General features: G+C 37.9%; 1 protein-coding gene across 10 annotated transcripts in view; it reads right to left on the minus strand.

The window, feature by feature from the left end:
* Positions 1–847: 847 nt before the first annotated feature.
* cac (cacophony) overlaps positions 848–13034 on the minus strand; it is a 50669-nt gene continuing 38482 nt past the window's right edge. For 2 of the 10 annotated variants that reach the window (XR_010732433.1, XR_010732432.1), the window contains exons 23-35: positions 11693–11776; positions 11155–11184; positions 10545–10589; positions 9383–9565; positions 9240–9328; positions 9037–9187; positions 8854–8981; positions 7972–8174; positions 7707–7918; positions 7184–7216; positions 5466–5653; positions 5196–5407; positions 4573–4671 (exon numbers count right to left, since the gene is read on the minus strand). Coding sequence is in view for 5 of the 10 variants with exons in the window: in XM_066285689.1 (XP_066141786.1) it covers positions 2561–2600; positions 2663–2907; positions 2996–3186; positions 3293–3508; positions 4353–4501; positions 4553–4671; positions 7184–7216; positions 7707–7918; positions 7972–8174; positions 8854–8981; positions 9037–9187; positions 9240–9328; positions 9383–9565; positions 10545–10589; positions 11155–11184; positions 11693–11776 (2118 nt within the window). In the remaining 5 variants the exon portion in view is untranslated. Of the gene's footprint in view, positions 2601–2662; positions 2908–2995; positions 3187–3292; positions 3509–4352; positions 4502–4552; positions 4672–5195; positions 5408–5465; positions 5654–7183; positions 7217–7706; positions 7919–7971; positions 8175–8853; positions 8982–9036; positions 9188–9239; positions 9329–9382; positions 9566–10544; positions 10590–11154; positions 11185–11692; positions 11777–13034 lie in introns of those variants that run through there. The other 8 variants (XM_066285689.1, XM_066285690.1, XM_066285691.1 and 5 more) reach the window with 8 other exon arrangements.

Consider the following 13034-nt stretch of genomic DNA (forward strand, 5'->3'; position numbering starts at 1 on the left):
TAGTTCCTGTTGTTCGGAAAATGTTCTGACATTTCTTTGCAAATCGAAAATCATCAATCAATTTTAATTTAATAATATTCACCTAAGTTATTTCATAGGCGGTAGATACCCCAAATTGGTATGTTTGACCTTTGCCAAATTATAAACTTAAACGGCTGAAGAGATAGTGGAGCGCCTTAGAACCAAGGCATCCAAGAACAGGGAGGGTCGTGTAATGATATTCGAAATGTGTGGTGACGATGACGAAAATGTGTGATTAGATGAGGAAAAATGCACGTAACTCAGCTAATTGGAGAGGAATAATAAATACTGCGAATGAGGGAAATTTTTATCATGCGGGTGTAAATGAAATGGGGGACATATTGCAAGGAATGATTTTACATTTGAAAAAATATGATAAAAAGTTGGTATAAATATGGGTTCAGAGAAGCCTCCTAGGAGAGTTGGGACCCTTCGAAGGTGGCCCCCAAGATGTGAGGAGTAGCGTGCGGAACCAAAGGGAGAGCTACATTTACTTAACATATTTCCTTACCCGTTAACTTTTATGTCAATTCCACATCGGAATATTATTTCTTGCCTAAAATTATATAGAAAAGGTACCGTATATTATACTATATACAACGTGTCAATTTGAAAACGAACCACTTTCGATCCTTATGGAAAATATAAAATATATCATGTTTTCTATAAGGACGCATTTTAAAAGCGAGCATTGATATCTCGAGCATTAGTGGAGGAATTGCGTGGAAAGTGAAAATTCGTTAACTACAGAAAACGCTTTTAGAAATATTTGGGTCCTTGCGAAAGGGACGAAATGAAAGGTCTGAAAATAAGAATTAGAATAGTATTATTTATTCACAATTTCTTTAAAAAATTGCCTTAAAAGCGATATTATTATCGTTAATACTAATGCAAAAATTTCCTAAATAATTAAATACAACTGAAGAAGTTTGTAAATCACTGGGGATATAAAAAATTACGCCCACTTCAGGCGCATTATACGAAAAAGTTTCTCGTATAGAAATCCCACCAAAATTACCCGATAAACCAAGCAAATTAGACAAAAATCATCACATTTACGTGGTAATTTGTGGTGGAACCCTGCTGCACGCCTTAAATTATTATTAATAAATTTTTGGACATTATTTTACATCATCAAACTATCCCCCTTAAAATTTTTTTAATAGGGAAATTAACACCCCCATAATTATTATAGTATAATAACAATGCAAATTTATACCCGCATCAATGTTTGTTTGGTAACTTGGCATATTTGGAACTGACGGAGAATAATTGAGAGACTTCGAAATGATGATGAATGAAGAAGAGATTTTTCTCGCTTCATTCTGTTGCAAGAGATGAGAGTGAATTAGAGAGACAAAACGATACTCCTCTTGTGGTACCCTGATGTGTGATAACAAAAGTAGGTATATCGAAACAATGTGTGAGTAAGACAACAACTCTTTTTTTTTTTGGTGATATAAAGCACTTAGGGAAGAATTACTTTATAGTTATGTAAGTACCTAGTTTCATTATTATTATTATATATCTAGCCTCTAGCAAAGGGCCCCTTGCGGGCGACATTGGGCCCTTTGCCGGTTAATTAATAATAATATAAAGATCAAATTGGAAACTTTTCAGAAGTTAATATTATAGTAGTATGTACATATAGTTCTCATATAGGCGGGGGTTTTTGACAACAACCTAACGGTTAATTAAGAGTACTTGGCCCCAAATAATTATTTCATTTACTCACATTCAAGCAAATACGGTTTTGGGTGTGAAACGAAGGGATAAAAAGCGATCGTAAGGTGCCCGAAAATAACTCACACTTCTCCTTTGAACAACATTGGCACGATTGCGAAAAACCCCTACCTCACTGCAAACTGCAAACGACCCGTTTAGGTACATGACAAACTCCCTAATTTATTCTAAGTTAAATAGATTGGCAGTAGTTAAATTTTCTGTAATAATGGCTCGATCGAGGGTGAGTGAAAATCCAGAGTTTATCCCTCGAGTGAAGCCAGTTGTTAAATAATGTCTTTCCATCAGCATTCTTTTACAACTACATTAGATTAATTAACAAGTATTTTACAAGGTTTCTTTAGAGGGGGTGCATACATATCACAAAACGTTGCTAGATCTAAATTATAACAATAAATAGTGCCTTATAGCTGTAGCTCAATGATAACATTTATTTATGTATATTATGTATTTGCTAACAAAAATATACCATAATATAATCAACGATATTTAGGGGATTTCACGAATAAATATAACAACAAATATGAACAGAATAGTGAGCTCATTAAGCAGCATTGAGTGAGCATGGAAAAGCAGGAATCCTGTTGGTAAGGCGTTGAGTCAATTCCTTGGCCGAAATACGCATTTTCTTGAGTTTCACTATAATTCCGAAACGACCCGTGGGGAGGAAACGGACCTCCCTAGGGTAAATAGACTTACCTACTACCAAAATAACGCAATTTAAACTCCCTTAACTGATCACGCTCACTGACTTGGAAACATACAAAAAACTCTTTTAGAGAGTGTTCAGTTTCTGCTAGCACCAGTCATCTTCGTCGGAATCCGAATGACGAGACCTGCAGAAAACCGGCCACAATTCCCCTTCCAGAAGGAGTTCCATCTATAGTTTCTTTCTTACCTCGTGGGTTTTGGTTTGTAGCCATTGGGCACGGGACTGGGCAGCATCCTCCCACCTCGGCCCAATTGAACAGCCTGCTCGAAGCTCATGGGCGAAGCAGAATTGTCTCCTGCAAGTCTCCCGTGGGGGTTGGCAGATGCAGTCATGGGGGCTGCAGTCATTCCCAATTCCCTCAGGGGTTCCCTGTCCCTAGGAAAGCTGTGGGGATAGGTGTGGGGAGTGGTGTGCGCCGAATGGGTTTGCATCTGCACAAGTCGGTAATAATAGGTTTCGAGTTAAAAAACTTTTGTACTCGACCCATTGACCATTTGCATTTTTTTCCTGGGCACTTACATGAGTCGGACTGGCGTTAAGCTTCGGAAAATTGATGGTCCCCGGTTTCAGCTGCAACGTGGACGGCTTACTGGGCGTAGGCGGCAGCCTTCGCCCCTGACCTCTGCGACCACCCAGCACTGGGTGGCTGTGTTGCACGGCACCCTGATGGGCAGCGCTGTGTTGCATCGGAATACCTACCACAGCACCGGCTGTAATGTTAAGAAAAGGCGGCTGGTGCTGTTAGTTTTTTGGATGGTGCACATTCAGGGGTGACTACAGTGTGGGGGGTGGTCTACGGGGGGAGTATCTACTGACCTATAAACGGTGGACCCTGATGGTGGGGGTGCGTGGGGTGAGTCGGGCTCGGCGACCGCGACCTTTGGCACAAACTCGTGGTGCCATATGTTCCGCTCCTTCTCGAACATCTCAGGGGGCCGTAACGGGGATTGTGATGGCGCCCGAAGCCGTTGGTGGGGGAGGGGGACCGTGCCGGGCTTGTGGAGGCCGACCAAGATCCTAGTGCAGAAAATTCTTAAGGACACCTTTACGAAAGGCTCAAGTCCTGTATTTTATTCTAAGAAATAATGCAAGAAATCCGAGAAGGTTCAGTCTCCCTCCCCCCCTCAAATTGCCTTAAAGATAAGAATTTCCAAAGCTCCAGTATTTCGATTGAGGTATCAGGATCCATTTCGACAGGTTAGACTAAAAAACAACTCCTCAACAGTTTCCAAATGCAGGGATACACAGAAGGTGCCCTATATGTAAAATCGCTATGTCGGCTCATGTAGAGTTTTCTAGATTTAAAGAGTTCTCGAAACTTCGATACCGTTCCAGCGCGTATGTAGTAACGTTCTGAAAATTTCTAAGGCAATCGAAAGTATGGGGAAATGTCAGCATGAAGAAATTAGAGAAATGCGAAATATTAAGGGCTTGCAAAACTGTAGTAGTTGCACTGTAGACTCTAGAATTCTGTGATATCCGAAATAATTTTCTTGTCAGCACGTTTGTAGTTTTAAAACGGTACAATTCAAAATTTTCGAACTTATCGAAGAAACTCGTGCCGAGTAATTTCCAAAAAAGCAAAACGAACAAATAAATTTTTTTAGGTTTTTTTTTTACATTAAAGAACATTTCTTTCAAATTTTAGCGATGTTACAATTTCGTAGCCAGCACGCTCCTGACTTAAACAGCACCGATTTATATATTTATGACCTTATCCGTGAGACCAATGGCAAATGCTTCCCAAAAATACATAACGGGACAACCTGAAAAGCTCCAAAGGGGATAGAAAGGAGAAAAAAATTAAACCAAGTTACCTTGATTTAAACATTTCGAGAACAATTTTTATTTTTGAGAAATATGCCCTGAAACTCACCTCTGGGCAGTCTTTTCGACGAATGCCTTTGATGCTCGTTCTTCACAATTTCTACCACTGTGTCCGAGAACCCGATGTCGTGGTGCAATTGTCCGGGATGGCGTTTCCGAGGCGAGGGGCTGCGCTGCAACGAGGGCGAGTTGCCTCTTCTGCAAAAAGCAGACCCTGAGACTCGTCTCTCTCGCTCATAGGCATCTTACCTGATGCTGGGACTTCGGCGATGCGAGTTTCCATAACCAGAAGGGTGCAGATGTTGCTGGTCTCCAGTGCTGTCACACGAAGGTCTCCGAGAACCCAGAACATCCGCCAGCTCCGTTATCTATCACAGAAGATTTGGACACGTCAAGGAGCCTCAATGACTCGGCCATATACAGATGATGAATTTGTTAATTGAATGAAACACAAACTAAATTGTAGAACCTCATTCATAAGACAGACTCCTTGCATGTGCAACAAATCCTTAATTATGATTGAAAAAGACATGCAAAAAAGTTAGTAAACCCATGCAAGATAAGAAGTTGTAAGTGAAAATTTTGGAGGGGCATTGCATACCCCTAGAGAGTTCGTGAGTAAGATATAAGAAGTAAGAATATCGATTACTAATATGTGTATAATAGAGTTTGACAGAAATTCCACCTTTCAAGCATGCGCAGCCGTACTAATTGGATGCGTCAGTTTCATAATCTAATGTTTCAGTGTGTGGAGTGGTTGCATTCAGTCGCATTGCAGTGATATACTGATCACTAAATTTGAGGAAATCACTGCAATACTACACTGACTTGGTTAGTTGGTTAAATAAAACACATTTAATACGGCACTGGCTATGCTTTTCACTAAGAGTACCTTCTATGACTTGTTCTAAGACTATAACATCAGTTTTCTGATGGATCTGTAAAAGAGTCACAACATGGAACATTTCGACTAAATCGGGTCGAATCTATTCAGCATTTAAACAATCTAAAACTCTTGTAAAATCTAATATTGCTCTCGGTCCTAAGCTAAATTAGAATCGTAAGTTTACCGTCAGATCTGAGTGGATGTTCACCTTTTTATTCCTGAAAATATAGACTTTTATAATGAATTTACTAATCGGGTCAACCCGGAAAATCTCACCGTATGGATCGGTTCCTCCTGGTGCTCCGCCTGGCCAAAGAAATTAAAGAGCTCTCCTCGTGATGGTGCTGGTCGGAATGTTCTTGTCCCCCCATGAGGGGGGCCCCCTCGAGACTCAAAGAGCCAGCCCTGGAGCCCCCCAGGTGCCCCGCCATCGTATCCATGAGACAATCGAAAAATGACGCTTTCTGTTTTCGAAACATTGAGGATTGAATAGTAAACTTGCCGTATCGGGGGATAAGGGGGCTTTTACTAATCAAAACTTCATTCTACCCTAAGGCGCATTAGTCAAAACAAGTTATTTCACTTGGGATTTACCGGAATGGTACAAAAGTATAGCTGTAGCCGTATTTACAAGGAAGTGGTGTTGGTTTGGTTTGAACTGTAGCAGCGTCATGCAGAAAATACCCAATATGTATACATATGTATGCTTCTATTGGCCTGAAACTGAGGTCTCAAGTTCAGTCTTTACATGCCAATAAACGTTCTTTAAGTATAAAAAAAGAGAGAACTAGGAAAGAGATTCTAAATATTTACACATGCCTAAGCAGACTCTAAGAGAAGATCAAAGAGATGAAAAAGACGGCTAAAGGCATGCAAATACACTACCAAATATTAACCAGGACAAAGACATTGTGTGGGTATACAAGAGATCCTACAAGTCAAGAATACCAAACAAAATTTGGACATAACAGAGAATGTTTCAGTGATGCTGATGGTTCGAATAATTGTGTATTGGTCAGTTTTAATTAGATTACTTGATTGATTGAATCCACTGACTTCCCAAGAAGAGCTATAATTAATGCAAAATCTATAGTGAGTGGGCTAAAGTTAGTCAAAAATATTTAAATAATTGTTTATATCGTTAAAAATATCACTTCCGGTACGAACACTACAATTTTAGCAGAGCGAATAGAAATGTTTCTGCATAAAGAGAGGGTTATTATACGGGTCACTTCCCCTAAAAATCAGTGGCAAGTAGATGATATGCTACAAATTTCAGTTCAGCACTTGTTTGAATTCACCTACCCAACGCGCCACTGCTTTTCATCAGAATCAACAGAAATGTTCTCGATCAATCTTCTTCGTCAAGAGAGCGTTCAAATCTTTAATTTTTAATTTAAAAAATAAATCAGCGGCGCGGATTTATCAACAAAAAATACGTTTAAAATGTTGCGCTGATAGCACTTGGCTTGACTAGGATGTCTGTGTACGTCACTGTTTTAAATCGAAATTAGCTGAAAAGTTTTCTAAAAAAATGACTAATTGTCGTCGACTTTCGGTAGAAAATCAGTGGTGTAGCATAAGCAGTTTTAACGCCACAAATCGGAAAACACTTCCAATCAATCACTGAAGACTTTTCATTGGCCAATAAGCAAAACTTTTGAGGAAAAAGTTCTACATGAAAAATCATCACTAAAAATCTAGAGAGGATACTAACAACAGATTACCAAGAAAGACAACTAAATATTGCGCAAAATCTAACACGAATATCAAAATCTAACTAACAAACAGGACACTGTACTATGAATGAGAATTTTGTTGATATTTCCTAAGGAAAAGTACCAAGATCTAATGGGTTTATACACGTATAAAACACCTGCCTGTGTGATGAAATAAAGGTGTTTTATACGAGTATAAAAATAATAAAAAAACAGTTATAAGAAACTCGTGAAAAGTGTGAATAATTAAATGTGTTATTCAACAAATCATACTACCGCAATATTTGCAGATGGGCTATTTCCAAATCCCTGAAATGAAATAAACGTGACAGAAAAATCGAAATTGACACCACTGGATTTGTGTTCAGTGTGAAACTACATTCCATCTGTCTGTATTTGTACGTCGTTTTCTCATTTATAATACTTTCGGTTCGGTAAGTTTCCAGATCAAAGAGAGTTTGATCTGAAAACTGTAAGGTAAAAACATCAATTAGAGCTGAAAAATCGGAAAGTACATTGACTACAAGAGAACCAAAGTAACGTTTCGGAAACAGTGAGCTAACACTAGGAGAGTGTAGGCTAAATTTTCACGATAGCTAAACTAGCCAGAATGTGGCTGAACACCCTAAAAAAACAGCTCTGCCCTGCCTAGTCTAGCCATCGACATCTAACCACAGTTTCTATCGTTTCTTGGGTGGGTAAGAGGTGTTATGACCTATACATATAAAAATGTCTCTCTTTCTGACAAATTTTGACCAATATTTTAAAAATAAGATACGGGGAAAAATCGAAAACTTACCGGAATTCCCGTCGGTTCAATCTGTCCGAATCTGGTACTCCTCCAACTCTCCAAAATTAGCAACCCAGCGTACAACTTCCCCACAGTCAATTTCCCCATGTTCAAATCACTTCTTGGAGGCACGAGTATGTTTACCATATTCTTTGCCTGTAGGGGCCAAATGTTCTTTATGGTCTCTCGCAGTTCATCATCGGCTTGATCCATTTCGTCGGCTAAAATATCTCAGAAATGAAACACTTTTTGACGGAGCGATATGGGGCCTTGCCTGCTCTCATCTTAATGGCCAAATTCTCGCGAATTAGGGCGAATAAAGTGGTCGTAAAGTAGACTTTAAGCTCGTTGTCTACAGGCATGTTCATGCGAATCAGCTTTTTGTAGGCGAGTCTATTCGGGCACTTATTTCCGAATCCCAATGGAGGATCCATGTTCTTTAACATATCGTACATATCGCCGAAGACGATTTTCCCCCTGAAACACACGCAATTTTTGAGTTCTTATCTATTGTCAAGTGCCACATAAAATTTCCTAATAAAAATACTTCTTGGAACGCCCCTGAAAACCTCGATCCTCCTCTCACAAAGGGACAAATTTTTTAAAATTCTATTTTAGGTTTGTCCTCTTACGGGACGCTTCTGATTTTGTTTCGGGATTTGGAGATTAAACAAAAAAATGTTGACACGTCGGCACGTTCAAAGCGGACTCGAACTAAGGGTGAGATAGAAAAAATTAATTTCAACTTATCTGTTTTCAATGGGATTCACTTGAAGAAAGCCAGAGAAGTCTCTATGAGGATTAACGTCTTGTGGCAAAGGATTAACAAATGCTCGATTTAAGGTCTTTAATTTTTAAAATTGTTTAATTTATTAGCATGTCACTAAATACCCTCACCCACACATTTCAATATGTTTTGAATGCCAACACAATGGGTGTCTTCGCGAGGGTGTCAAGACTTTTTTGTTACTTAGTACGTCACTGAAGACCTCTATTGTGAAGAAAAACTTGTAATAACAACCCCGATCTGCCTTGTTTCAATGACACGTAAATAACAAATAAGAGGGGCTTTAAATGGCGCCGTTGTTCCTAATAATGTTTATCCAGGACTTTAAAAATTAGTAAATTTTTATATTATCTGGCTGACAATACTTACGTGGCATTAGGGTCGTACTCAGCCCAAATGCGCACAAATTCGTCCAAATGATGGGCGCCAAGAATGGAAGAATCTCTGGTAAGGTAATCGAAGTTGTCCATGATGACTGCGACGAATAGATTCAACATCTGTTTTAAGGGTTTTAATTACGAAAAGAAACTCATCTAGGGGTCTAAAACTCGCCAGAAATGAGCAGAAGAAAATAAAGGAGACGAAGTACATGTAGGCTAGATTGGATCCGCACTCTTTGCCCTCTTTGCCGGTATTAGGGTCACATTCCTGGCCTTTAACGCAGGACAGCATTATTCCAGGCCAATTCTCTCCAGTTGCGCACCTGCATTTAACCTTTAACATACTTAAAATGCAACACTAACTCAATTAACAACCTGAACAAAAGCATTAGGCCTTGGATAAAATTTCGGAAGTTGTTATGCCTGGTTATGGATTCGCTTGGAAGATTTATATTTCCGAAAACCTGGAAATTAACAAAGAAAAATATCTCGATAGCTGAGTTTTTGGCGTCACACACCTGCATCCCGATGATGGCATAAATGAAGAACAACATGGCGATGAGAAGACAAACATATGGAAGAGCTTTAAAGCTCTGGACAAAAGTCCAGAGCAGAATCCTGATGGTGTAACCCTGACGCAACAGCTTGATCAACCTGGCAGCGCGAAAAAGTCGCAGAAAACCCACATTGATGAAGTTGTCCTGGAAGGTTCATCAAATGCTTTTAATTCTTGAAAATGCCCTTTGAGGACTCGGTTTTTCATTTAACTTAATTTTGACTTTAAAGTTTTTCTCACTGACAATGACAAGAAAGGAAACTTAATAGAGTCCTAAACACTAGTATATATATTACACGAAGTTGCAGAACTAGCAGCTGCAGTTATGTCATGTAGTTTAGCTGCTACCACAATGATACCAATTTGTACTTTGGAAAATTGACTAAAAATCTTTGTTTTACGCTACCAAACTAAGATCTGCCGGTTCATCTACTATTTTTTGGTCGACTGTATGTTAATTAAGTGTGTGTTTCATTCATAGTAAGTTGTATTGAACAATTTTTCGCAATTCGTCTCTATTGATATTATAAAATTGGCAACCAGCCGTACGTATATCAAACAGACGGACCTGCGTGTAACGCCATCTGTCCACGTAAACTCTAAATTTGACTTTTCAAATTACACTAATGAAGTATTTTGCTGGTTTTAATTGAAAAATTGGCTCATCTTGGAATTATACCAATGCAGTCGACAGAAAAATGTTTTAGTTTAATAATAATTACTGAACAACATAAAATTAGTCTTAAAGTAGTAGAATATATCACCCTTTCTACTTTAGTCTACTCTAGGTTCTACGCTACTTTAGTAAATAGAAAAGAAAATGAACTGAAACGTTGAATGTTGTATTTACAAAAAAAATCAAGTGTACAAAGTGTTTTGGTGTGGTTCAGTGTTCATTTCAAGTGGGTCTTGTACTTACCAAAACACTCGTGAATCCCCTCAAATTTTTCAAACTGAACTCGAAATCGGACATGCGCATGCATTCTTTTCAGGAAGAAATTACCACGATTTTCAAAAATTCAAAACTTAACAAATCTTTTCTTAATTATAATATGGCTTTGCGCCAATTTATGGCTGAATCTCAAACCATAGTATAAGTAACTAAATCAAAAGAAACGACAAACCTTCAACCACTTTCCAATAAGGGCGGGCACATCTAGCTCTCTGGTCTAAAAAAAAATTAAAAAAACATTTTATCTACAGTCAATAGGTGTCGCTACCAGACAGTTAGTGCCATGCATGCCAAAAAACTAACCTTCTTGTACTAGTACTCTAAAAGGAGTTGCAATCAATATGTTATCAGAGTTCTGGCCCAAAAATGATAGTACTAAATGTCGGGATCTGTTCAAAATCTCTATTATAAGGGAGTTTAGTTAGTCACTAATGTATTGACAAAGACAATCCATGATGTTCCTTTACATAACAAGTCGCAACACATGGCGTTACTGGCAAGAAAGTGCCGATTCTTGGACCACAGGATTGTCTTTGGTTCTAGAGAAGGAGCTATGGTTACAACTAAAGAAGAGAGAAATACCGTTAGTGAGAAAGTTTTCATAGAGATTGTTTTAATTGGACAATTCCATGTAAATTGTAGTATGTATATATATATATGTATATATATATATATACATACATACATACATATATATACATATATATGTATATGTAAATATATATATATATATATGTATGTATATAATAAATAAAACTGAACAAATGGTATTGTTGACGTACCCTGTCTTTCGTCATTCTCTCTGCTCGTTCCTTGAAGTAAAACAGACATTTAGTAACAATTACACACAAATCGGAGGTAGATAGGTATAACGTAATATCACAGTGGATCAAAAATTGAGCCCAATCAACTTCCAATCCACCATAAAAACACATAAAACAAAATAACATTTGTGCAATAATGTCATTAACAAATTTCCATGGGCATTCCAAATGCATTATTGGGTCAACTTTGTTACCATTTAACGGATTTTTAATAAAAAAAAAACTTCATCTGATGGTAACAAAGTCTAATATTGGACATTGCGCTGTTGCCATATTTTGCGGTTAAGTGGGTGCGCGACGCTGCCGTGAGTGCTCGCCTTGCTGCCAAATGCTATATCACAAAAATCACATTTGTACCTTCCATATCAGTCGCCCGTAAATCTGTCAATGGTGCCATAATTGGTGTCAAATTGTGGCGTTTTTGTAAAAACAATTAAAGAGAACAGGTTTGAATATTTTATATACAGGAAATATTTGTTCAGGCGATGATACTTACGCCAAACTCCACTACCATGGCGTCCACGATGCTCCCGATCACCGTCACAAAGTCAAAGGTGTTCCATGGGTCCTTGAAGAAGTTCTAGATCAAACCAGAATAAATATCAATTGTTGTCATCTGAATTGTCTTTGACCCTAAAGCAACAGATGGCGACAGTGGCAAATGTCATGCGATCTGTCACTTACACAGTCAAAGTTATCACAAATGAAGCCTGCCCTGTACCATTAAAGAGGTTGCAGAAACATCGGGGCTAGTACTACCCTCACCTTTGTCACGTTGCAGTTTTGGTAATTGTTTCGAAGGTGCTTCATGTACAGAGTGAACCAAGAAAAATATGATCGAAAAAGTGACTTTTTGTCAATTATCTGTTGCGTGAGTAGCTGTCATTTGGTTTACCCTGTGTGTTAATGAAAATAAGACAAAACCAACTTTCTTTGTTCGAGTCACATAAACGGTCTTTCTGAGAAACATTTTCCAAAAATTTTACGATGCAGGGTGTGGAGTCAATAACTTGCGTGAAACATTTTTTCACGGTTAAAATCGAACCTGTCTGAGACATATCAAAAAGTAGACGTTCTTTTTTAATTTTCAAATTTTCAATCTCGATGGAGACATCTCTGATCTGTATATTCTTATTTTTTTCATCTAAAAAATTAATGTTTTCAGTGCCGTTCCTTGCAGTCGAGAATTTCCAAAAATCTCGAGGCTCCCATATAAAAGACATACTCTGTTTTGATATGTCAACTCCCTTAGAGGTGACCCTGATTTTTGATATTGTAAGAGCGGTTACATTCAAGAATTCAGTAATTTTCAGTTTGAAATGGTTTTTGACAGTAGGGTGTTAAGTAATCAGCATTTTTCAATTCATTAAATTCATGCTAAAGGATTTCTGAATTTACATTCCTTAGAGACGCCTCAGGTTTTCGATAATTGAAGCATTCAATTCAATTTTAGATGTCTTGGACAATTGAAGCGCTTAAAGTCGAAACTTTTAGTGATATACACAAACGTGAAAAATTTTATAAAAATAGTCAAATTTAAGAACAATTCTTAAAATTATGTTTTTTTAAATTATTAACCATTTTGGACATGCCTCTGACTTTTAATAATTAAACATGTTGCTGAAGGTTCAACATTTTCTCGTTTTAAAATTGAAATTTTCAATAACGTCTATTAAAGTCAATAATTTTCAAAAATCGTACAACTTCCAAGTGAAAAGTACTTGCACTATGCGTTGATTTATGAAATTCTTTAGAGGCCCCCCCTCACTTTTGTAAAATCGCGAACAAGCCTCTTTTAAAATCTCAGTGGCGTATAAGTTTGTTCAGTGAAACGAGCA

Source organism: Euwallacea fornicatus, chromosome 9 (assembly GCF_040115645.1).
Source record: "Euwallacea fornicatus isolate EFF26 chromosome 9, ASM4011564v1, whole genome shotgun sequence".
Classification (NCBI taxonomy): Eukaryota; Metazoa; Arthropoda; class Insecta; order Coleoptera; family Curculionidae; genus Euwallacea; species Euwallacea fornicatus.